The sequence below is a fragment of the Dysidea avara genome, chromosome 2 (assembly GCF_963678975.1).
Source record: "Dysidea avara chromosome 2, odDysAvar1.4, whole genome shotgun sequence".
Classification (NCBI taxonomy): domain Eukaryota; kingdom Metazoa; phylum Porifera; class Demospongiae; order Dictyoceratida; family Dysideidae; genus Dysidea; species Dysidea avara.
In genome coordinates this window covers 3,745,524-3,769,075 of record NC_089273.1, presented here as the reverse complement: position 1 = coordinate 3,769,075, position 23,552 = coordinate 3,745,524, and the positions used below count along the sequence as shown (strand labels likewise).

Genomic DNA, 23,552 nt, shown 5'->3' with positions numbered 1-23,552 from the left:
GATCATACACCTGATAGCCTTTATAATATAATACATGCCAGAAAGTGTGAACAAACTTAAAGATCTGTGGATGAACAGTGTCCACAGTCATATTACACAAGTAATTACAACTACAGTAGCTACATATACAATAATATATTTTACATTGTGATTATATAGCTAGCTACAGTAGGTAGTATATCAACTAAAATTGTTACTTATGTTATTCAAGTTGTGTATAGCTAGATCTGTACTGGAATTTTTGAACAGGGGCAGAGAAAATGTTAATGTGCATAAGGACTGAAATTACTAACCTTAATTGGAAGTGAATGGACATATAATTGTTTCATTATTCTAGCAATTACGATCAAACTATAACAGGACCTTTAAAAGGTTGTTGAGGTCTTTACAGAGTAAGTGAACGGTTTCCATTAAAACCCGGAATACGGAATAGATAGATAGAATAGAATCCCTAAGTGAACATGTGGGAGAAAGGTGCAGAACATCAACTTTGCTGAAGAGTTTAGGTTTGATTCCTCAATGAGACAAAGTTTTAAGATCTTTTTAGGTGCACCTTTTTAAAAGCACTTTGACTGCTCCATTAGGGTAGCTGACTGCTCTATTACAGTGTATTGATCTTTTTACTGGAAATAATAATACTATTCTTAACCAGTTAAGTAGGTAGTACAGGCTGTCTTTGTGCTAATTACTCAGTAAATTGTTCATGGCTGTTTGCCTTGGTGACATCAGGGTACTGAAACTGTATAACTCTGAATAGGCTTGAGCCAATTATGATTTGAAAATAGCCTATTATGCTTTTGAGCAGCACTCAAAAATCCAGCCTATTATGCTCAAAAATGCTCTCAAAATCAAGATTATGCTTGAGAGCTGACTGTTTTATTAGAGTATATCAGCATTCCTGACTGCTGTATTAGAGTAAGTGACTGCTCTATTAAAGTATCTCGATCTTATTTCCATAAAGTGTGAATAATCAGTCAAGAAATTAGTAAAAACAATAACACTGCAAGGTTTTGATATGAAAAGTAGTAGTAATGTGCAGTATTTGTGGCATGTACGTTGCACATTTTAATTACAGTTATTCTTGAAAATCATCTTATTATGCTGGCACAATGCTTGATGCTTTTGCTAGCCTATTACGCTCAAAATTATGCTGGCATAATTGGCGCAAGCCTAACTCTGAAGTAAATAAACCAGTGTGATGTACATTGCATTATGTGCTATACACTATGATACACCTCAACTAGCTCATACCACAATTCTAAGAAGTAAGTGCACCCAATGACAGATAAAGACAGTTGAGTTGGACACCAGGAGGTCATTTGATATCAATGCCTTTCCACAATGAAGTAACAAAGCCTACTGAATTAAGCCTATTCGCCAGCTTCTTACTTATAACCAAGATTTACACATTGTCCAACAACGCAATCATGTCACGTGATAAGGTAGTAGTTTCACACGTGACAGCTTAAGGCTGTGGACACAAAGTAATAATATGTGACCGCAATTGCGAAAAGGGTCTCCACACGCATCCAATTCTATGAACTTGAAAGGTCGTGACTTAGCATTCAAGAAAGATACAACTATACAAATTTTCTTTATCCATTTACCTATATATGTTGGTGGTCACCTCTGACCAAATTTCAAGTCAAATGTTCTATCAAAGTGTATCAATCTAAGGAGCTATGTACAATGCACTTGAGTGCTCTATTGCAATCATTACTTATTCCGCTGACTGCTCTATTATGGAATATTAATCTATCTTGCTCCACATTTTCACTTAATAATTATTATGCTAGCATTATACTAGCATAGCACTACAGCGTATTATGTTTCTATTTTGATGCTGGCCTATCATACATGCTATAATATAATATGTGACTGTTATGTGAAAACGTTCGCGATCAGGACCGTAACGAACTGGAACTATCCCGGATTGCCGTGATGTCGACGGATTCCCCTCAGCTCAAGCACACACAACATGTGCCACAGTATTCTCACGTGATTAAACATTACATAATACATTCTAAATAGTACACACTAATTCTAAACAATAAGCGCTATATAACCTGTTCTCTACATTTTCTCCGGGGGGCGGCGTAGTGTATTAGTCCACTCTGAAATTGTCTTCATAGCTCTAGTAGCAGCTGCTCTCTTAGGTCTTGGTAGTACTGGACCATCACTTTGAACATCAGTATTAGATTGTTGTTGCATACTTACTGGGGTTGAACTATCCTCTGTACTCTCTCCAGTCAAATTGTTATTTGGATTGCTGACAACTTCCAACGGATATAGTCTGGTGATGGGTCTATTAGTCTTGTAGTTAGCAGTTGAAATGTGGGCTGAGCGAACTAATCCATCATTTCCCTCGACTAGATCATCCACTATAGCCAACTTCCAGTGGAGTCTTGGGGTGTCATCATGGACCAACACAACATCACCCTTCTTGATGCACTGTTTGTTATTTCCTGAAGCTTTGTGAAATTCTCTAAGGGCAGTTAAATATTCCCTTTTCCAACGAAGCCAGAACTGTTGAATAAGTCTTGAGTGCTTGTTTACAGCCTTTCTCATGTCTTTGTCAGTCAAGTAGGATGGATCAGTGATCTCCTCCTGGTCATTAATAGGGTGTGGAGCAGACACTATTCTTCTGCCGTACATGAGGTGAGCCGGGGTAAGAGGTTCAGGGTCGGAAATATCGGTAGACACATAAGTAAGTGGTCGATCGTTAAGCATGCTCTCAATCTCGACAACAACTGTCTCTAAAACTTGCAGTGATACAAACGTTCTTCCTAGGGATTTCTTTACTGCCTGCTTTGTGAGGCCTATAAGGCACTCCCAAAACCCCCCATACCATGGGGCCCGTTTAGGTATAAAACTCCATGTGACATGTTGATGCCCCAAAGCTTCCTTCAGATCATCAGATTCAAACAGTTGCTTAATTTCCTCCGCAGCAGCAAGATAAGTAGAGGCATTGTCAGATAGCATCTGTGTTGGGAGTGACTTTCGGCTCGAGAATCTACGAAAAGCAAGTAAAAAACTATCCACAGTTAAGTCATGTACAATTTCTAAATGAACTGCCCTAGTACAGGCGCAGGTAAACAAGCATATGTAATCTTCCTCTCTCCTGTTGTGTCTCTTACATACAGTGCCCCAGTGAAGTCAACTCCTGTGACTTTAAATGGCTGAGATGCTTCTACACGCATTCTTGGTAACGGTGGAGGATCTGGAGCTTGGTAAGGTTTACCCATGAGTCTATTGCATGTCACACACTGGCGTAGCTGCTTCTTGACACGTTGTCGAATAGTCGGAATCCAGAAGACTTGTCTCAACGCGGTTACAGTGGTACTGACTCCAGCATGGTGAAGCTTCTTGTGTGTTTGTTGTATAAACATGTCAGTCAGTAAGTGTTTGGGGGGTAGTAGAATTGGAAATTTGGCAGCATCTGCTACAGGGGCATTGTGCATTCTGCCACCACATCGTATGAGGTTACTCTTGTCAAGGAACAATCTCAGCTGCTTAACCAGTGTAGGGCAATGGTGCTTGCTCCTCTTCATCAAATAGGAGAGTTCCTCCTTGAAACATGAGTGCTGGCTACTTGAGATCCAGAGCTTCTTAGCTGCCTGCAATTCAGAAGCACTCAAGGGTCCACTTAGTCTAGTGTGTTGTCGAAACAAATTGTGAGTAAACCTCAAAACATATGCAGTTACAGCTAACAACTTGTAGATGTTACTATGGCGTGTGATGGTGACAACATTTGAAATACCTGTAGTAATGCTGGCGTCACCTTCTGGTGTAGTCACTTCTACCTCCTCCTCAGCTTCTGCTATGTTGATGTGTAGAATACCTGTTGGCAACCACTTGGGCCATTCAGATTCTGATGGTAACCAGCAGGGACCTTGAAGCCACAACTGTGAAGAAAATAACTGCTGGGCTGATATGCCCCTTGTAAGTAGGTCAGCTGGGTTGTCTGATGTTGGAGTAAATGACCACATCTTAGGTGGGAAGGAGTTGACAATTTCAGTGACACGGTGATTGATAAATGGCTTTGAACTGGTCTGTTTGTAAATCCAATACAGCACAATTTGGCTATCAGTCCATAAGTGAGTATTGGTAGACAGATTGTAACTATGTAGTGAAGACTTGACAAAGTTAGCTAGTCGAGAAGCCATTACTGCAGCCATTAACTCTAGTTTGGGTAGTGTAACAGTCCTGGTAGGAGCAACTCGGCTCTTGGACATCACTAAACAGACCTCGCCCTGCTGACATAAGTACACTACTGTGCCATAAGCTTTGGTGCTGGCATCTGAAAACACATACATGTTACAAGTATTGTACCTCCGATTAGATGGTGTGAAGTAGGGTCTTGGTATTGTTAGCTTGGGTAACTCAAACAAGTCAGCAAGAATACCGATCCATCTGTCTCTGATATCAGTTGGTAGAGGCTCATCCCAAGAGAGCTTGCTTTGCCAAATATCTTGAAGTAGTATCTTGGCCTTAATTGTAATGGGTGTAGCCCATCCTAGAGGATCATAGATTTGTGAGGATGTTTGCAACACGTCTCTCTTGGTAAGTAGACTTGTGTTAGTGGACAACTTCTTTGGGGAGAGTGACAAAGTATCAGTTGCTATGTTCCACTGTAACCCCAAAATTCCAACTGTTGTGCTAGGGTCTCCTGTCTTCTCTTTGGCTACAAGTTCTTGGAGCTGTTGACTGTTAGAGGACCACGACCGCAGATTAAACTTTGCATTACCCATGATTGTTCTAGCTTGAGTGTAGTACTGTACTACTTCCTCCTCTGTATCACAGCCTGACAAAATATTATCTACGTATAGATTCTCTTTCATATCATCAGCTATGGGTGAAGGCGTATTGTTTAGATGTAGATTAAGAACAGCAGCAAGCATGAAGGGGGAACTACAGGAGCCAAATGGTACAACTGCAAAGCGGTATGCCTGAAACTTGCTGTCTGGTATATCTGGTAGCTTTGGCCATAGGAAGCGAGTAAAGTTCCGATCATCATTATGCAACTGAACATGTAAGAAGGCCTTCTCGATGTCTGTAGAAAGCGCATAATTATGATTACGGAATCTGAGTAAGATGGCACAAAGGTTATTAAGGAATGGAGGCCCCACCATCAAACAGTCATTGAGACTAGGAGAATTTGAATGTTCTCTACAGCTACAGTTGTATATGATACGAATAGGTGTTGTGGTGGAATCCTTCTTCACAGGGCGATGTGGTAAATAGTGTGTATTGTTGGTACTGTGATCATTAATCCTCTCAATAAATCCACGTCTCTCTTGTTCCAGTATTATCTCATCATAGATCTTCAAGAGTTGTGGAGTACCCCTTAACTTGTTGAGCAGGTGAGTTGTTCTCTTCTGACAAATGGCAAAATTTGATGGTAAGAATGGTCTGTCTTCCTTCCATGGGAATCTTGCTACATACATTCCTGTGGGTGACTGATAAACACAAGTATCTTGGTATGTCTGTAGGAATGATGAGTCAGATGATTTGTCACTGGTAGTGCCAATTGCTTCTACTGACCAGAATTGTTCTAGATCTGGTGCTTCTGGAGTAGGTACTGCTGAAGTGAGTTGTAAAAGAACTGACGATGATGATTCTAGAAGTGGAGAAGGTACTGGTCCTGAAAGCAAATAGCCCAGCTTGGATTGTTGAGCTGTGGGACCATCTCCTCTGACTATGTGATCTTGGATAAATGTCCAATAATAGTAGGTCCCAATGAGGATGGAAATCTTGAATTGATGGTTGGAGGTTACTGGGTGTGCCAACTTGAGACCTTGTAAATACGACATGTTTCTGACCGAAGAGTTGATTGAGCTTTGAATAGGAGCTGCTATTGATGGTATAACCAGAACTGATATTGGAATAACTTCACCGGATATCGTCTCAATCTCTACAGTTGCCACACCAAGCTCTTGGTATGAAGCTGTAGTAGTGCCAAAGGATGCTAGTGCCATTCCTTGTGTTGAAGTCGGCTGAATGCACAGTTCAGTGGCAAGTTCAGCAGAAATAAATGAGCGTTGAGCTCCTTCATCGAATAAGATGTTGGCCTGTGTCTTGATGGAGCCAGCAATAACAGGGGTAACAGCTGTCTTCAATAAACAAGTATAGTTGTGGGAGTGACTATTAAGTGCTGAAGTAAGTAGACCAGCTGTTGTGGCAGGGACAACTTGAACATCAGATGATGCACCACCTTGGTTACTGCTTCTGCTGTCATTGGGTCTAGGTGTCTCACTGCTGCACAGACTTGTGTGATGTCGTTTCTTGCAGCGAAATCTGGATGTGCATTGAGAGATCTTATGATGGCCCAAACAGTTAAAACACAAGTTTTCCTTCTTAACTATGTCAATCCGTGCTTGCTGATCTGTTGTAACACAGGAGTGTGAAGGATGTGGGCCCTTACAAAAGACACAAGCTGTACTTTTCTTAGTACCTGAGTGAGAACCTGGGGAATTGCTCTTGGATCCAACATAAAATGTTGCTGTGCTTCTGGAGGAAGCATGTAAATCTGTTGGTTGGTAACCAGATTCGAGAACTCTGATCTCTTTCAAAATAGCTGCTGTCAAATCGTCAAACGTCCACTCAGTATTTGCCTGTTCTCGTGCAAGATTTCTTCTAATCTCTGCAGGGAGCTTCTTCAATATAACTGACACCATTATATCACCATACGAGTCCTTCGACTTCCCCAAAGAAGCAAGTGCCCTTGTGTGTGTTGCAACTGTGTCATAAAGCAGACGGAGACTGGTAAGGCTTGCAGTAGCATTAGGCATATCTAACAGGACTTGCATGTGTGCATTGATCAGTTTGTGGGGTTGTCCAAATCTCTCTTCAAGTAGTGCAACTGAATGCTGGTAGTTCAGCTCTGTGAGTGGAAGACCTGCTATGGCTCTTGCAGCGTCTCCTTGTAACTGGGCCTTCAAGTAGTTAAACTTTTGTATACCACCTAAGGCAGGATTTGTGTGCACTGCTGCATTGAATGAGTCCCAGAAAGTTTGCCAGCTTAAGGGGTCTCCAGAGAAAGTAGGCAATGTGAGCTTAGGGAGACGACTGTTAGCTGATTGTAAGGAGGCATGTACATGACTTCTCTGTTCTGGGGTGGTAATAGAGCTATGACTTGAAAGGCTTGTTGTACTTGTAATAGTGGTCTCTGGTAACATTGGAAGTGCTAAAGAATTAAGACTTGCTGTGGTGTTTGTAGCAGGCACTAGAGAAGGTAACAGCAGCGGGGTAGTGAGTGGCACTGTTGTGACTGTGGCATTGCTGCTTGCTGTTGGTTGAGTTGCTAGACTAACAATGGACGATATTGGGGCACTACTAACAATGGTTGATACAGTCTGGTGTGTAGAGTTTAACAGTGGACTAGCTTCTAGTGATAGTGTAGTGGCTGAGCTCATAGGTTGTATGTGTGGATTTGATAGTAATGGACCCATCTCAGTTGATGGTTGAGTGGTGGGGTTTATCAATGTATGTGGCTTTACACTGTTCTTATTTAGCTCTATAAACCTCTTCACCTTAGCAATCTTATCCATGATTGAGTCCTCGAGTTCTCCAGCTTCGATCATAGCCTCAGTGAGCTCCTCAGGTTCCTTAATCAGCGTGGTGATCCGTTCATCTAGCTCAGCGATCTTAGTCTGTTTGCTGCTCAGTTGTTCGACGGCAGTAGTCAAGGTTGTGATAGTATAATCGTCGGTCTCAGAGTTGAACAAGTCGTCAATCTTATTGTAGAGCCTCGTGACGTGTGACTTGTAGGCCTTCCGGGAAGCTTGAAGGCGTGTTAGATCCTCCATCAGAATGATTCGCTAAAACGACAGGAACAAAAAAAAACAGTACTGACAGTTAACGAAGCTTGCCTTAAATGGTACCGTTAACTGCTAGGCAGTCTGCCACGGTACCACGACTTCTGGGGGTGTACGGTGAAGTAAGAGTCCCGGTCGAGGGTCGAGTCAGTTGCGTCAGCAAATCACTCCCACTGGTCCACAGCACCAAACAATATGTGAAAACGTTCACGATCAGGACCGTAACGAACTGGAACTATCCCGGATTGCCGTGATGTCGACGGATTCCCCTCAGCTCGAGCACACACAACATGTGCCACAGTATTCTCACGTGATTAAACATTACATAATACATTCTAAATAGTACACACTAATTCTAAATAATAAGCGCTATATAACCTGTTCTCTACAACTGTCTCTGGGAAAACCGGTCTTATCGCCCATTTAAAAGTATCGAGAAACGTCGGTTTTAAATATTCTGTGTGTTGTAGCTGGCCAATGGTGGTAGCTACGCATACCAAATTTTCACACGTTTCACAACAATTTCTTACCTTCCTGATCATCCACTGAAGAAGTAGTCAACAGCTAAGTTTCCCGCCATTTTAGATAGTTTTTAAACCGAGGTTGTCTGTATCAGGCGAGCTCCAGAAGGGGGTGGGAGGCGGGGGCCCTGGAAGGGGGTGGGAGGCGGGGGCCCTGGAAGGGGGTGGGAGGCGGGGGCCCTGGAAGGGGGTGGGAGGCGGGGGCCCTGGAAGGGGGTGGGAGGCGGGGGCCCTGGAAGGCGGGGGCCCTGGAAGGGGTTGGGAGGCGGGGGCCCTGGAAGGCGGGCAAGATGGTGTTCAAAAATTGAAAAGAGACGTGCTAGGATGAATTAGGCCAATTTATAGGCCATTCAGGGCTCAGAACTGGCTAAAATGAAAGGAAATTTACAGCACAGGTCATTGTCCAACACCACAGAGCTGTACAGCCACACACAGCCATCTCCTGGTCGGCCAGGGCTCCATCAAGACCCCAGACCACTCGTACGGCTCGCCACTGTGCTCTAGAAAAGCAGCCAGCAAAAGCAGACCACTTTACTCTGGTCGACTGTGGCAGTGAAACTTGATAGTGCATTCATTAAGCTTTGTGTTTGTGTGAAAAAATCAAACTTCCTGTCTTGGGCGATAAGAACGGTTTTCGTAGATCCAGTCACATATATTATTTCTTATACTGTACATACACATCAAGTGTCCAGTGTCTATCCTAAGCTAAACACATTCCATACAGGCAATATGTTGCAAATCTTGATTATGCTCTTCTGCACCCAAAAATGCTATATAACAAACATGGTTACATATAACAAATCACACATTCACTCTACTATGAGAAGAAATGTGTCAATGTGATGACCACATAATTAAGTGTGCATGTGTTACTTGGTTACAGTCAGTATCACTGTGAAAAAAGAGGGATATAAGATGGTATTTCCAGTGGCTTATTGAATACAAAAAAGCTTGGTATAACCTGTATTATACTAACAATCTCATGTAAGACTTCAGTTAATGTGTTAAATATACTGAAACCATATATGTGATGGTATAGTGTGGGCATTATACTAGATATAAGCTATTTAAGGTAATGTGGTTAATAAACTGAAACCATATATGCAATAGTATAGTATGGATTATACTAAAGTATAAAATGAGTATAATACAGGATTTATATTAAGGCTTAATTGTATTCAATAAGCCACTGGAAATACCATATTATATCCCACTTTTTGCACAGTGTATGTTATTATGCACTATATGTGACTGTGTTTAAACCAGTCTTAACTATATAATTGCCAATTGAGAAATGCTAGCTGGTTTTAACTGCTGTTTAGGTTGTAGCTCGCCTTTGGTTAAAGCTATAATTATAATGTATGTGTACACATGTTCATGCAGTCATTAATTCACACCAATTCTTTACCTTTGGCTTCCAGTACATACGCTGTATACAAGTACCCAATGCAACATGAACAGCTACTAAAATTCCCACTATTTAAGGTAGATTTTAACTCAAGGTTAATTGACTAAAGGCAGATGAAGGAGAGAGAAAGAGGATTTTACAAAATGAAAGAGAAATGCATAAATTAGGCTATAACTGGTTATGTAAAATGAACAGAAATTTACATCACAGGACTTTATTCAACACCATACATTAGTACCTGTACTGCATATGTGTGACTAATTATGAGAAAATTGAGTTATTATTAGGGACCCGCCGATTATGCTCATAATTTTACCTATTATGCTATGCTGCACTGCTAAAAAATTCACCTATTATGCTTAAATTAATGCTCAATATTTACCTATTATGCTCGATTATGCTCAATGTTCATGCCTTAGTTCATATGCTTTGCTACTAGTTTAACACTATATAGAAAGAAAAAAATGAGTGGCTGGAACACAAATAATAAATTCTTGCTGCATGCCTGCATGTAAGAGACAAGATCGATATACTCTAATAGAACACAGTCAGTTTGATGATTGTTCTATTAGAGTTACTGACTGCTCTATTAGAGTATATCGATCTTATTTTGCAATTGTCATTTTCCCAGCAAGAGTTTACACTATCGTACAAATATTTGACCTATTATGCTGGCATTATGCTCAATGCTTTTAGGTACCTATTATGCTCAAAATTATGCTAGCATAATCGGCGGGTCCCTAGTTATTATCCATGATTGCAGGTTTTATTTTTTCACCATAAACTCAAAGCTACATGAATATACACTATCAAAATTAATTTCACCGTAAAATCTGCTTTTCCAAAGCTAAGCAATACAAGCATTCTAGGGCCTTATATTAATGGAGCTGTGGCCAACTTGCATGGGTGTGGCTGTATGTGGATTGTTTGTTTCCAGTGCAGAACCTTAGCTAATTAGCACTAAAGTTCAATTAAATAGCTACTCAATTTCTATATTTTATCAGGAGACATGCACATAGCTATACATGTTAAACAACATCTCTCACTTAAACAGGATTAGAAAAGTGAAACATGATTGTTTAAAGATAAATGCAAACAAAATCCTATAAAAATAACAAACTAAAGTTTTCACAGGTCTCAATAAAGTCAACAACAGTTGGTAAAGTTTTTATTTATTCATTAGTTTTGTCATCATAGCTTCTAGTGATGCCACCTTTTTCTCAAGCTGCTTATTAGCATATTCCAGCTGCTTCCTTGCATTTTCCTCACTTATGGCTCTCTTAGCAACTAAATCAAGATGGTGTTGCATGGCAGTAGACATGTGCTGATCAAGCTCTTTGCGTTTCATCTTTTGTTGACATCCAAGCTCTGAATACTTGCATGCAACAACCTGGTCAGGACAAACTTCAAGATGTTGTTTCATTTCTTCTCGAGTAATCACTTTAGGGGCTGAGCATTTATTAGGACAAGGTAAGGGCATCTTAGGGCAACCACTAGTGTGTTTAGCCATATCTTTGTCCTTCACCTTCTTCCAGCAGTGAATACAGGAGACCAAACGCAAACTGCAATCAAATTCAGCATGAAGCCTCATGTTGTTCTTCTCAAGCTGTTTATCACATCCGTGTGGACACATTATTGGCTTTATGTCGCAAACTCTGAGGTGATTTAGTAGCTCTGATGGTGCACCCTTCCATTGACACTTATCATCAATGTGATAAGGACAACAGATTTTAAGCTCATTGATAAGCCTCACGCTCTTCTTGTCTGGGAAAGTTTCAATTTTCCCTCGACAATGAGGGCAAACTTTGTTATGTACTTTCCCAACACATTCCTTGCAATAGCTTTGACCACAACAAATGGTCATAACTGGATCATCAAGGACATCAAGACAGATTTCACATTCTAAATAACTAGGCAGAGGAGATGTGAATAAGGCTTTAGCAACTTTTTCAGCAACAGGCCATTTACTAGAGTTGGTGACATCTCTATCCGCTAGAAAGGAAGATACAAACAGTACCAAAAATGTAGAAAATATAAAATAATTACATAAAACCAATATACAGCTGGTTGTTGTGTGCAGAATTACAATTTATTTATTTATGAACATAAATTACAATGTCTATTATGCTAAAAGTTGTAAGTCATTTATGTCACTATCTTTGTTATGCAACACTTCCCTTACTGTTCCACTTCCAAAATTGGATAACATGTAAGTAAAAGCATGAAACAGTCTGATTAATGCCTGAGCAAATGATGAGCATACCACTACATAGACAATTCTAGGCCTCCCCCGATGAAGTAAGCTTTGAAAAATCTTGGGGGAAAATTACAGTATAGATTAGCTTTGTTATTTTTAGCATAATATTTTAGCTGTTTTCAAGCTTTCAAATTGAAACAAATCCTGCAGCTGTAATCACCAGACCACCCTATTTTACATTACAGCCATACAACAATAGTCATGCTATTCCCTACTTGGCCCCCTGTGGGTCAGGTCTAGAATCACCACTGCCACTACATTACCTTTTTTGGGGTTGGCAGTTAACTATCAGATATTTAGCCAAATATATTATATGATTTTGGAGTCTTTTCAATAAACAAATCTGGTTGCTATAGCTACATTCCAAACTATGAATATATATACCACAAGGCAAAGCCAAGTGCTACAGTGCTACAATTAGTATTGAGGGCAAGAGAATAAGTTTAAAAGCACTTTGAAAACATGTGTTTCTGTATTATTTATGAACCAGTCAAGTAATGGAGGAGCGGTATGGTGGAAGTTTGTCTGAGAAATCTAAAACTTTTGAAGTACTGATATGCATGCACTTCAAGTGTGACACATATACTGCAAGTGACAGCCTTAATTTATTGAATAAATGGCTGTTCTATATTAGAGTATATCCCAACTACTGGCAGCACTCAGTTATTGGCACAAGCATTCTCAATTATCGGCAGAAGATTATGTATTTGCTTCAATAATTTATGGCATCTCTTGAACATGTGGTAAACTGCAATTGAGGTAAAACTGTCCTGGAAATTGATTATTAGCTGTTTTTATTAGTTGATATAGGCTTGTGCTGTTGTGGCGACACTGATGAGCATAGGTCTGTAATTATGGTCATGATTCTTTGCATTATTCTATTCAGAATTTCCTGGAAAAAGCTTGCATTATGCTCCAAAATTTATGCATTATTCTCAAAATTATTTCAACAAATTGAAATTGAAATGTAGAATTGACTGTTTATTTAAAATTCTATGGTTAATTATTGCACCTAAACAAGATATTTCATTGTTCTAATAGAGTGATATGCAAGAAATAGGATTGATTGATTTAATAGAGTACATGTTGGTGAATGTTCTATTAGAGTATCTTGATCTGGTGACTGTTCTATTAGAGTATATCAATTGTTCATTCATGAAATTCTTTCAAAATGCTAATGTAATGCTAGAATAATGATTTCTGGCATTATGCTGAAAATTATTCCGGCATAATTACTGCACTTCTAAGTGAACGTGGTCTTTAGATGCCACAAAGTAAAAACATGTCTAAAAAAGGATGGGGAAGGGGAAACCCATGCTCACACTCTACTTCTGGACCAACAATTCTACCATCAAGATACTCCCTCTAAAATTGAAAGCAATGGACAGATGAAAGCAAGCACTTCGCCATTCATACTGTTAAGGGTAGGCAAACAACCTGGAAAGTGGCAAAACAATTCAATGTCCAAGACAAATGCTGCAAGATAGAATCATTAACCAGGTTGTCCATGGAATGAATCCTGGATCAAATCCATATTCATAACATGTGGGAAAGTGACTGAACTAGTAAATACTGTACAGTTAAGGCAGGGCATGACAAGAGCAGAAAGTAGGTACAAATGATTGCAACAAATGTAGTGCATGGCAAGCAAAGGTTATCATCAAGCAGAAGAGAATCAAATGGCTGATGTGGGAAGATAGAGTCATCTGACATTGCATAAAGGTGATCCCATAGTCAAAATAAGAATGGATTGCATGAACAAGGAAACAATGATGACTGATTATTTTGAGAAGTTAAAGTATGTGCTGTAGAGGATTAAGCTGATGAATAGCCTGAGTCAGGTTTATAATGTCAACAAGACTGGAATACTGTTAGACCACAGACCTGTGTGGGACAAAGAGAAGTCAGAAGATTAAGCTGATGAATAGCCTGAGTCAGGTTTATAATATCAACAAGACTGGAATACTGTTAGACTACAGACCTGTATGGGACAAAGAGAAGTCAGAAGATTAAACTGATGAATAGCTTGAGTCAGGTTTATAATGTCAACAAGACTGGAATACTGTTAGACCACAGACTTGTATGGGACAAAGAGAAGTCAGAAGATTAAACTGATGAATAGCCTGAGTCAGGTTTATAATGTCAACAAGACTGGAATACTGTTAGACCACAGACCTGTATGGGACAAAGAGAAGTCAGAAGATTAAGCTGATGAATAGCCTGAGTCAAGTTTATAATGTCAACAAGACTGGAATACTGTTAGACCACAGACCTGTATGAGACAAAGAGAAGTCAGATGATTAAGCTGATGAATAGCCTGAGTCAGGTTTATAATGTCAACAAGACTGGAATACTGACAAGTCAGAAGATTAAACTGATGAATAGCCTGAGTCAGGTATATAATGTCAACAAGACTGGAATACTCTTAGATCACAGAACTGTATGGGACAAAGAGAAGTCAGAAGATTAAACTGATGAATAGCCTAAGTCAGGTATATAATGTCAACAAGACTGGAATACTCTTAGACCACAGACCTGCATGGGACAAAGAGAAGTCGGAAGAATGTACTTAGCAGAACTTATGATAATAGGAGCCAGGTGACTGTCACTGCTTGTGTAAGTGCTCATTAATTTTTTCATATCATTTGATACAAGGGCCTTATTAAGAATGGACCAGAGGAAATTCCAGGTACACAATATGATCTCAGCAGTACAAGCTGGTTGACATATAGAATTGCTTGGAATAAGCATTTTCTGAAGCATTCTGTTGGAAGTACATGTTAGCTTTTAGTACTGGATAGTTATAGCACACATTACCAGCCAGAAATGTGCCTCAACTCATGAAAGCCAGTTGTTGGATTCTTGTGCCTTCAAGTCATTCAAGCAGAATTGGCAGAACATTAGCCACAAGCTTGCACAGAAAGAAGAGTGATTACTTCTCTTCGCTTCTTTATAAAGCATGGAGGAATACTACATTGCCAAAATATACTTTCTGGATTCAGGAGGAGTGAGATCTGACTATATATGTGACCGGAATTTGCAAAAAGGTACCTTTTCACACATAAAATTTGACCCATTTTTTCAACTTTCAAACTTTGTAACTCTTATATCATTGCAAGCACGTGTCTGTAATTTTCCATGAATATGCCTACATTATGTGACTACATTTTGATACAAAAAGAAAGTCAATCAGTGCAAGGAGTCAACCGTTATGACATTTTGTTTGCTGGTATGTCAAATGTGTGGAAAAGGTACCTTTTCGCAAATCCGGTCACATATATCAATTTAATACTAATGCTCTCAACTATGGTGCAAATAGTAGCAGTAATACAAACGTTGGCTGTTTGCAAGTAATGGCACTATGATGTGTGTTAGAAGGAAAGAGTTTAAGTCAGAACAGAATTAACTGTTTCATAGGAATTTTGCAAATAACTATGATATCCCAGATCCAGAGTATTTTAATGGCTGAAGGAAACTCATCCAACAAGACCAAAAGAATTGTCTTCATGCCACACAAGGTGACACCATGCTGTCTGCTATATTAACGTGAGCCACAAAGAGGAAATAATTGACTTGGAACATTCCACTGCTGTTGAGTTGTTGGTGCGTCACCCACTGTACATGATGAGATATTTTAATTTGCCACTGTTGTTGAGCCATATCGTATTGATGAATCACCCACTGTGTAAGATAATACACTTGACATTGCCACAACAGTTGAGCCATATCATGTTGATGTTTCTCACACCACATGAGATGAGACATCTGACACTTCTAGTGCTAGAGAACCTCCCCAATCATCTCCAATAGTTTCAGCAACTGGTGGAAGTGTACCGGATGTTATTCCTCCTGATCATGAAGGCAAATTAACATACATTAGTAAGTACTTGATACAGTACGTCCCTATTAAGCCAAAGAAAGTCCCTGCTGTGCATGCTACTGGTGCTTGAATACTTACAAGTGAAGAATGTTCTAAAATGATCTTTGAGCATGAATATGAGAAATGAAAAATCTGAAGAAAAAGCAGAGGAAAACTGTTAGAAGAAAAAAAGAGAGATGAAGTTGCTAAACTATTAGCAGAAGGAAGTGAGAAATGAAAGCAAGAAGCAGCACAAAAATAAGAGACAGTGAAAAGAAGGAAGCTGCAAAGTGTCCCCTGTTGCGTCTTTCCACCCATTCAGGTACACAATGATGACACTGTAGACACTAATGATGTTGATACTGATAAAAAGTGTGTGTATATCTTCAGGCTTAGCGAATAATGGGCGTGGTTGACAAAATGTGGTGGATCATTGGGAAGTTTCGTAAGGCTAACGAAGTGACGACAATAATGGTGTAAGTGCTGATAATTGAAAATCATATGTCAGTACTTTAAAATACCTAAAGGCATGTACTTTTAACCAGACTACTGTGTAGAGGCACTCTAGACATTTCTGGTGATATAAAGTTTGCCAAAATTATGAGATGAGATGATTCATGTGAAGATAACAGAAGTTTTACTATCTCAATGCAAATGATTACCAAAATCCACAATCAGTATTTCCATTCATGTTAAGTACAATATTCAGAACAATTCTAAGTCCAATTGGTATTTTTAATTAATTGTAATTGATTTCTATGCATTTTTGTGATTCTTTGATGCAATTAACAAGTTCTATGTAATAAAACAAGTAAAAGGAAAAGTCAAATTTTTAAGTTGAAATAGGGATCAAAGAAAAGAAAAGTAGTGAAACATGGGAATAGCTATATATAAAGTGGTGAAGGTTGCATATATCTGCAGATATACTAGTATATAGACATTCAATCCCAAACTTCAGTCCATAACCATTACTGAATTAGGGATTACAATTTAATGTCCACTAGTATATCTGCGGGTATAGACAACCTTCCTTGTTTCACCATTTTCAGCTATTCCCTTGTTTCACAACTTTTTCTTTGATCCCTAATCAAACTTAAATTTCTACTTTTCTTTCATAACATAATTAATTATGACAAATGGACAAGCACATACAGAGCTCTCAACTGCTTGAAATCATTTTGAGTGAGAACATAAGTGAAAATGAGTGAGATTGGTATGAAAATGAGTGAAATTATGTAGAGGGCACCCGGGAGACTCATGACCTGCAGTGTGTTAATCACACTCCTAAATGCAAATGATTTTGCCTATAGAAGGTCTGGAGTATGAGAAAAGTTTGGGACTCAAGACATTCTCAGATGCAATATTGATCAATAATTCATGATTTTTGGACAATAATCATACAGATTTTAATCATATACAGAAAGAGATAATATTGCATAATGTATATGTAGCTATTATATAATTCATTGTTTGCTGCTGTGTGCCGTTATATTCTGATGTTGCTTTCTTTGCAGGTCTGAGCAACGTATCTGCAGGACTGTGCATGTATGACAAGCTTAAGGCTCTATTTTGATTATACGATGACCTGAACACATACAGTAACTATACAGCATGGAAATGACTTAGTATAGCTATAGCTAATAATTGCATGTTAAAAAAATAATGTGAAGTATGGAAGACTTTCTGTTTACATGGCTTCTGTTGATGGTTTGTGGCTGAACAACCATAACATATGTGAATATAATTATATATAATTAAGTGACCCTTACGAGAGATCACGTGATGCTAAGAAACGGCTGCTTTGGTTCGAGATTCATGCTGTGAGTCAGGGAGGTTAATGCGTGAGTTTAGAGACGTTTTGAGTGAGAGAGTGAGATTTTGCTTCAATACGTGAGACTCATGCAGGATGCGTGAGAGTTGAGAGCTCTGCACATACCGCATTAAAAGAAAGAATAGCACCAGAAATGCCACATAGTAATTTTGCATGTGAACGCGTGCCCAAACAATCAATTGTGTAATGTAAGGAAGATTGACATTACGCTTTGCTTTTGGCTATGATCCACCCGTACACAGTGATACAGACAAAGAACAGTATGAGAAGTGTCTCTGTAATCTATCCAGTCACTACAGAAAATGTGGGTGATAAGCATAAGCCAATACCTCAGCCAACACAGGCACAGGTAAGCTACACCATGCTATCGTATAGCGGGTTATTTTCGAAACAGAAAATTTTGCACAAGATACAAAATCTGAATTTCGAAGGATTTTAATTTCGAAGCGGAGTGCACAATTCGAAGTGTAGATGGATTTGAAATAAACAGAAATTTGTGTCACAAATTATGAAGAAACGTAAATGTTTGCCAAAAACTAATTTACTGATAGAACAATTCCCATCCCTGTACACTGGAGAGAAGACTGAAAAAGCCTCGAGTGAAGTAAATTCACTGGCTCGATCGCACTTAATCATAGCTAGAAGCTAGCTATCTACCATAAAGAGCCGACGGCATCAATTCCAATTCTGGATCACTTGTTTTCTGGTTATTGGCACAGTAATAATCAAGACACACGGTAGTGTGTCGTGCGGCCCAAGAAGCCGGCGCACAACCCCGTGAGTATTATTATTATTATTATTATTGTTACTGAGCAGACAGCACAGCTGATATGCTCAGGAAAAGAAAAGCAATCATAAAATGAATTTAGCTACGTAGTTACAAAGATTACAGTTATTGAGTTCTATACAATGTTTGCAGTTCCACTGAAAAAGAGTCAATATTGTTGCTCTCAATGATGGAAGATGGTAAGTTGTTCCAATCCTTAATTGATCTGGAGAAAAAGCTCTGTTGGTATGAATAGGTGGATGAGTTTGGTAGAATAAAACGATGTGGGTGATATAGTCTGGTGGATCTTGTCATTGAAATAAAATGAGGAGGAATTGACAGTAAATAATCTTGATGTATAATTTTAAAAAGTGCTTGTAATCTGGATATTTTACGTCTCAGCTGAAGGCTTGGCCAAGAAAGATGCTGTAACATAGCTGTGACTGAGCTGATTCGATTGAAATCATTTAGGACCCATCTAGCTGCCCTACGCTGTACTTTCTCTAGCTGTTGAATATTGTTATGGTGGTATGGGTCCCAGATGACTGCAGCGTATTCCATTGACGGTCGTACTATCGTAAGGTAGGCTGTTGCTTTGATGTTAGACGAGCAGCAACTCAGATTGCGTTTCAAAAAGTTTAATGTTCTATTGGCCTTAGCAGCTATATTACTAATATGTGGAGACCATGATAGTTTGTTGTCCAATATAACACCAAGGTAGGAGTGTTGGTTTGATGTACCCAAGTTGTGATTGTTTAGCTTGTAGTTGAAAATGATTGGTGATAATGATCTGGTAAACCGCATAATAGTACATTTGGTTACATTGAATCTTAATTGCCACTTAGTTGCCCATTCGTGTAGTTGATCAAGATCATGCTGAAGTTGAATGGCATCCTCCTTGGTGGTGATAATTCTGTAAAGTAAACAGTCATCAGCAAATAACCGTAGTGGCGAATTTACATGTTCTGTTATATCATTAATGTATAGAAGAAACATCAAAGGGCCGAGGACCGTCCCTTGAGAGACTCCTGAGTGAACAGCTATCGAGTCAGAAAAAGTACCGTCCAAAGCTACTTGCTGTGACCTTCTGGTCAGCCAAGTATTGACCCACTGACAGATGTGATCGTTGATACCATAGTGTCTTAATTTAACTAATAGTCTTTGATGTGGGACACTATCAAACGCTTTAGCAAAGTCAAGGAGAATGACATCGGTTTGTTTCTGTTGGTCTAGAGCATGTGACAAGTCTTCTATCAGTGAAATAAGTTGGGTAACACAAGAATGCTGGGATCTGAAGCCGTGCTGGGTATCAATGAGAATGCTATTAGAGTTTAAATGATTCATTATGGAATGATATATAATATGTTCCATAGTTTTGGAGCATACAGAAGTCAATGATATTGGTCGGTAGTTTGCGGTACTAGTACGGTTTCCTTTCTTGAAAACAGGACATACATTGGCCATGAGCCAATCGGAAGGTAGTATACCTGTGTCTAGTGATTGAGTGAATATAACTTGCAGTATAGGAGATATTTCGTTTGCACAATTCTTCAAGATATATGGATGAATGTTGTCTGGCCCACTGGCTTTGTTGGTATCTAATAGGGATAATTGATGGTGGATACCAGCCACTGAAAATGTAATACTTGGCATAGTAGGCAGAGCATTCACAGGGTTGTTGCAACCATTCATGGAAGGGATATTAGATAAGTTTTCTTTAGTGAAGACTGACTCAAAATAGTTGTTTAATGCATTGGCTTTACTCTTTGTATCTGAGATAGATTCACCATCTACAATTAGGGTGGAGATATTATGGTAGTCCTTACGTTTTGCTCTAATATACTTCCAAAATTGTCTACGATTTCCATTAAATGAGTTGTCAAACATTCTAATAAAATAATTATTGTGTGCTACTTTAATCTTGCTATTTATAGAGTTTTTAATCTTGTGATAGGCATTCCAGTCATTACTAGATTTGGTTCTTTTAGCTATGTTGTATAATTGTTTGCGTCTCTTCATATCCCTCTTTATTTCTCTGTTTATCCATGGTAATTTGGAGTTGGAACGTATAGTTTTGTATGGCACGTGCTTTGCAACACTGTCATTGATTACACCTTTTAGATCAGTCCAGTTTTGTTCGACAGTTTTACAGTAAGGATCATTCCCAAGAAAATAAGTTTGAAATTCAAGTAGGTCTCTTTTAATATTCTCAAGATTAGCTCGGTGGTATAAAGCAACTTTGTGTTCAGATTTAGTATTAGTATTTGTGTTATCTATATTATGATGGAAGACAACGGCCTCATGATCCGACATTCCTGGTGCAGTAGTTAAGTCCAAAATGGTAGATGAGGTAGAAAGTACAAGATCAAGTATGTTGTTGTTTCTAGTCGGAGTATTGACAAATTGATTAAGGCCAATATCATTAATTTGATCAAGAAATATATTATTTAGTTCTACTCCATAGCTAGGATTAGAGATAACCAGACCACTTCCATCTAACCAATTAATACCTGGAAGGTTGAAATCACCCATTACTATTATATTAGGTAGTTCAGTAAACCTACGTGTAAGAGTGTTCAAAGATAATCCCAATTGCAGTATGGGGTCAATGGACAGGTCTGGTGGACGATAAAATGAGCAAACATAAATGGGGGCCCTTTTAGAAGGAGTCACTTTTGCCCAAATGATTTCAGCATTTACATTCAATTCAGGTTCTTCAGATACATCTAGGCCTTCCTTAATGCATAAGAATACACCTCCAGCACCCTCTACTCGATCCTTTCTTAATACAGTATATGTAGGAGGAAAAATTTCAGCGTTGTAATAAGAACTATCAAGATGTGATTCACAGCCACAAATAATATGAGGGTTGTGTTCATCAATTAAGGCTTGGAAATGAGCTCTTTTTCCGGAACTGCGTAAACTACAACAATTTAGACTCAAGATTTTTAGTTTAGTATGATTGTGATTTTGAAAATTTGAAGCATTGTAACTACTTGTAGCTGAGCAGTCATCAGGAAGACTGCTCCTGTGAGCGCGGTTGTTTCATGTGTGTTATGTCCATTGGTTGAGCTGACGAATTCGAAGCTGTAGATGAAGAGTATTTAAAAACTGCATTAATAACCTCTCCATGAAGTTGGTTGTTGACAAAAATACGATTGTTGCTAAGTTTGATTTGTTTACGGTTATGACCAGCCTTGATTAGGGACCACCTTTCCTTTAGTAAAACTGACTCTATTGCTCTTTCTTGTGGTGACATATCAGGTTTGATAATCAATGGGGAAGGTAAGGAACTTTTGTTTGCTAAAATTGTATTTACGTCCATGGTACGTTGGAGTTTAATTAAGATGGGCCGTGGCCTAGATTGATTCTGTTTGAATTTCCCAAGACGAAAACAGTCGATTATGTGATCAGGGTTTATCTGAACCTTTATACTACTAAGGGTTTCTAAAACGGCTTTAACATTATTCTGTTGTCTTTCGTGTCTAGATGTTCTTGAAGAGCATTCATCGATACCATACAAAACAACATTGGATTTGCGATCAGGCACTTGTGGAGTAGGATTGGCTGTATGTCTATCAAGGGCATTTGACGTTGTTTGGATTTGGTCAACCAGCTTTGTCTCCTGCAACTGCAAGGTTTCTATTTTATTAGACAAATCGGACACAGCCTTTTCGATTTTGCAGTGTGCTGAAGCCAGTTGCTCAAGATCTGCTGATAAGGTTGAGACAGTTAGATCTGGTTGGGGTAGCCCAGCCTGGTGGATCATCCAATCATTAATGATACTTTTGAGACGAGTTAGACAATCATTAATATTGCAGTAGTAAACACAGTTGTTGATTTCAGATAGAGTGTTAATTGCTTTGTACTGTTCTTGAGAAACATTATCACAATTAGTATGTACCCACATACGACATAAATCACATTGTATGGCATCATCATCTTCCTCACATTTCTTATTACATTTCCCACATACATCTAATTGCTTATTTAACACATAGTGGCACTTATCTGGTGAATCATCAAGTCCAGCTTTTCTCTTCTTGCTTCCAGCATTATCAGCCATTTCAGTGTATTAGGACTAGAAAACTCTAATTAAAGCCCACCTGCCAATGAAAAAGGAAAATGCGTCAAAGTTGACTGCAATTAAATGGATAAAACCGACTGGCCTGTTAAGTGTACCGTTAAGGAAGAAGCACAGCCACGGTACCACAACTGGGTCGCTTCAGGGGTTGCTTCAGGATACTCCACTTCAGGAAATGCGTACTCACTACGCGGGAGACCTTGTAAATATCCAGTGGGAGCAATAGCAGACACTTGAAGTCTAAAACAAGACTATTGACAGGAAGAAAGAAAACGCAATTTTCGCACCTCCGTAGCTCTGTGCTGCCTTGATGAAACAAGACAAATTTTGCAGTGTACATTCCCTCCAACTTCAGTACTCCACATCCAAATTTGAGCGAAATCGCTTCTGGCATTCCTGAGATATGCGACTTCAAAAATTGGCTTAGTTTCTTCGTTTTTTTTCTTCTTATTTTTCTTCCTCTTTTCGCACACTTACAAAAACTGCTATAAAACGCGAACACGTTATCCGATTGCCTTGAAATTTCGCACACAGAAAGGGGATATAAAGGCGCATCTCGGTACCAACTTTGGCTGGAATACCATAAACAGGCAAAGAGTTATGAGTGATTATGCACAAAAAATAACACCAATATGTTGTCACGCCTACAGGGTAAACCGCGTATGGGAAGAAGCTGAAAATCGGTGGGTGAATAGGTTAACTATTGAACCTCAAACCTTTTGTAATTTGAAAGAAATCGAGGTAAAAACCAGGAAGATACAGCGAAAACATCAACAGTGTGTAACAATTACGCAATCGAGATTAACAAAATTTATTATTATTATTATTATGCTTGCCACGCCTACCAGATAAACCACTTGGGGTAATGCTTTGAAATCGCTGTACAGATGGAGTTATCATCTTAGAAAGGCTCTTCAATGGTGTAGAAGATTCAGACTTAAAGCCACGGAGTTATAACACGAAATCCAACTTGGTGTAGCAAGTGCGAGATCGAGATACTCTAATAGAG

At 39.0% G+C, this 23,552-nt stretch overlaps 4 protein-coding genes across 4 annotated transcripts in view; 1 reads left to right on the top strand and 3 right to left on the bottom strand.

Annotated features, from left to right (window-relative positions):
• Positions 1-23,552, top strand: part of LOC136246437 (pleckstrin homology domain-containing family G member 1-like) — a 356,327-nt gene that overhangs the window by 91,036 nt on the left and 241,739 nt on the right. The gene's annotated exons all lie outside the window — the stretch shown is intronic.
• LOC136246358 (uncharacterized) lies at positions 2,074-2,982 on the bottom strand. Its single transcript, XM_066037750.1, has one exon. It carries the CDS (start codon positions 2,980-2,982, stop codon positions 2,074-2,076), a length of 909 nt encoding a protein of 302 aa, XP_065893822.1.
• LOC136246357 (uncharacterized) lies at positions 3,063-7,808 on the bottom strand. Its single transcript, XM_066037749.1, has one exon. The coding sequence runs from the start codon at positions 7,806-7,808 to the stop codon at positions 3,063-3,065; it is 4,746 nt and encodes a 1,581-aa protein (XP_065893821.1).
• LOC136246294 (TNF receptor-associated factor 5-like) overlaps positions 10,804-23,552 on the bottom strand; it is a 43,506-nt gene continuing 30,757 nt past the window's right edge. Inside the window, exon 5 of the mRNA XM_066037696.1 lies at positions 10,804-11,738. Coding sequence (XP_065893768.1) covers positions 10,915-11,738 — 824 coding nt within the window. The 3' untranslated portion in view covers positions 10,804-10,914. The remainder of the gene's footprint in view (positions 11,739-23,552) is intronic.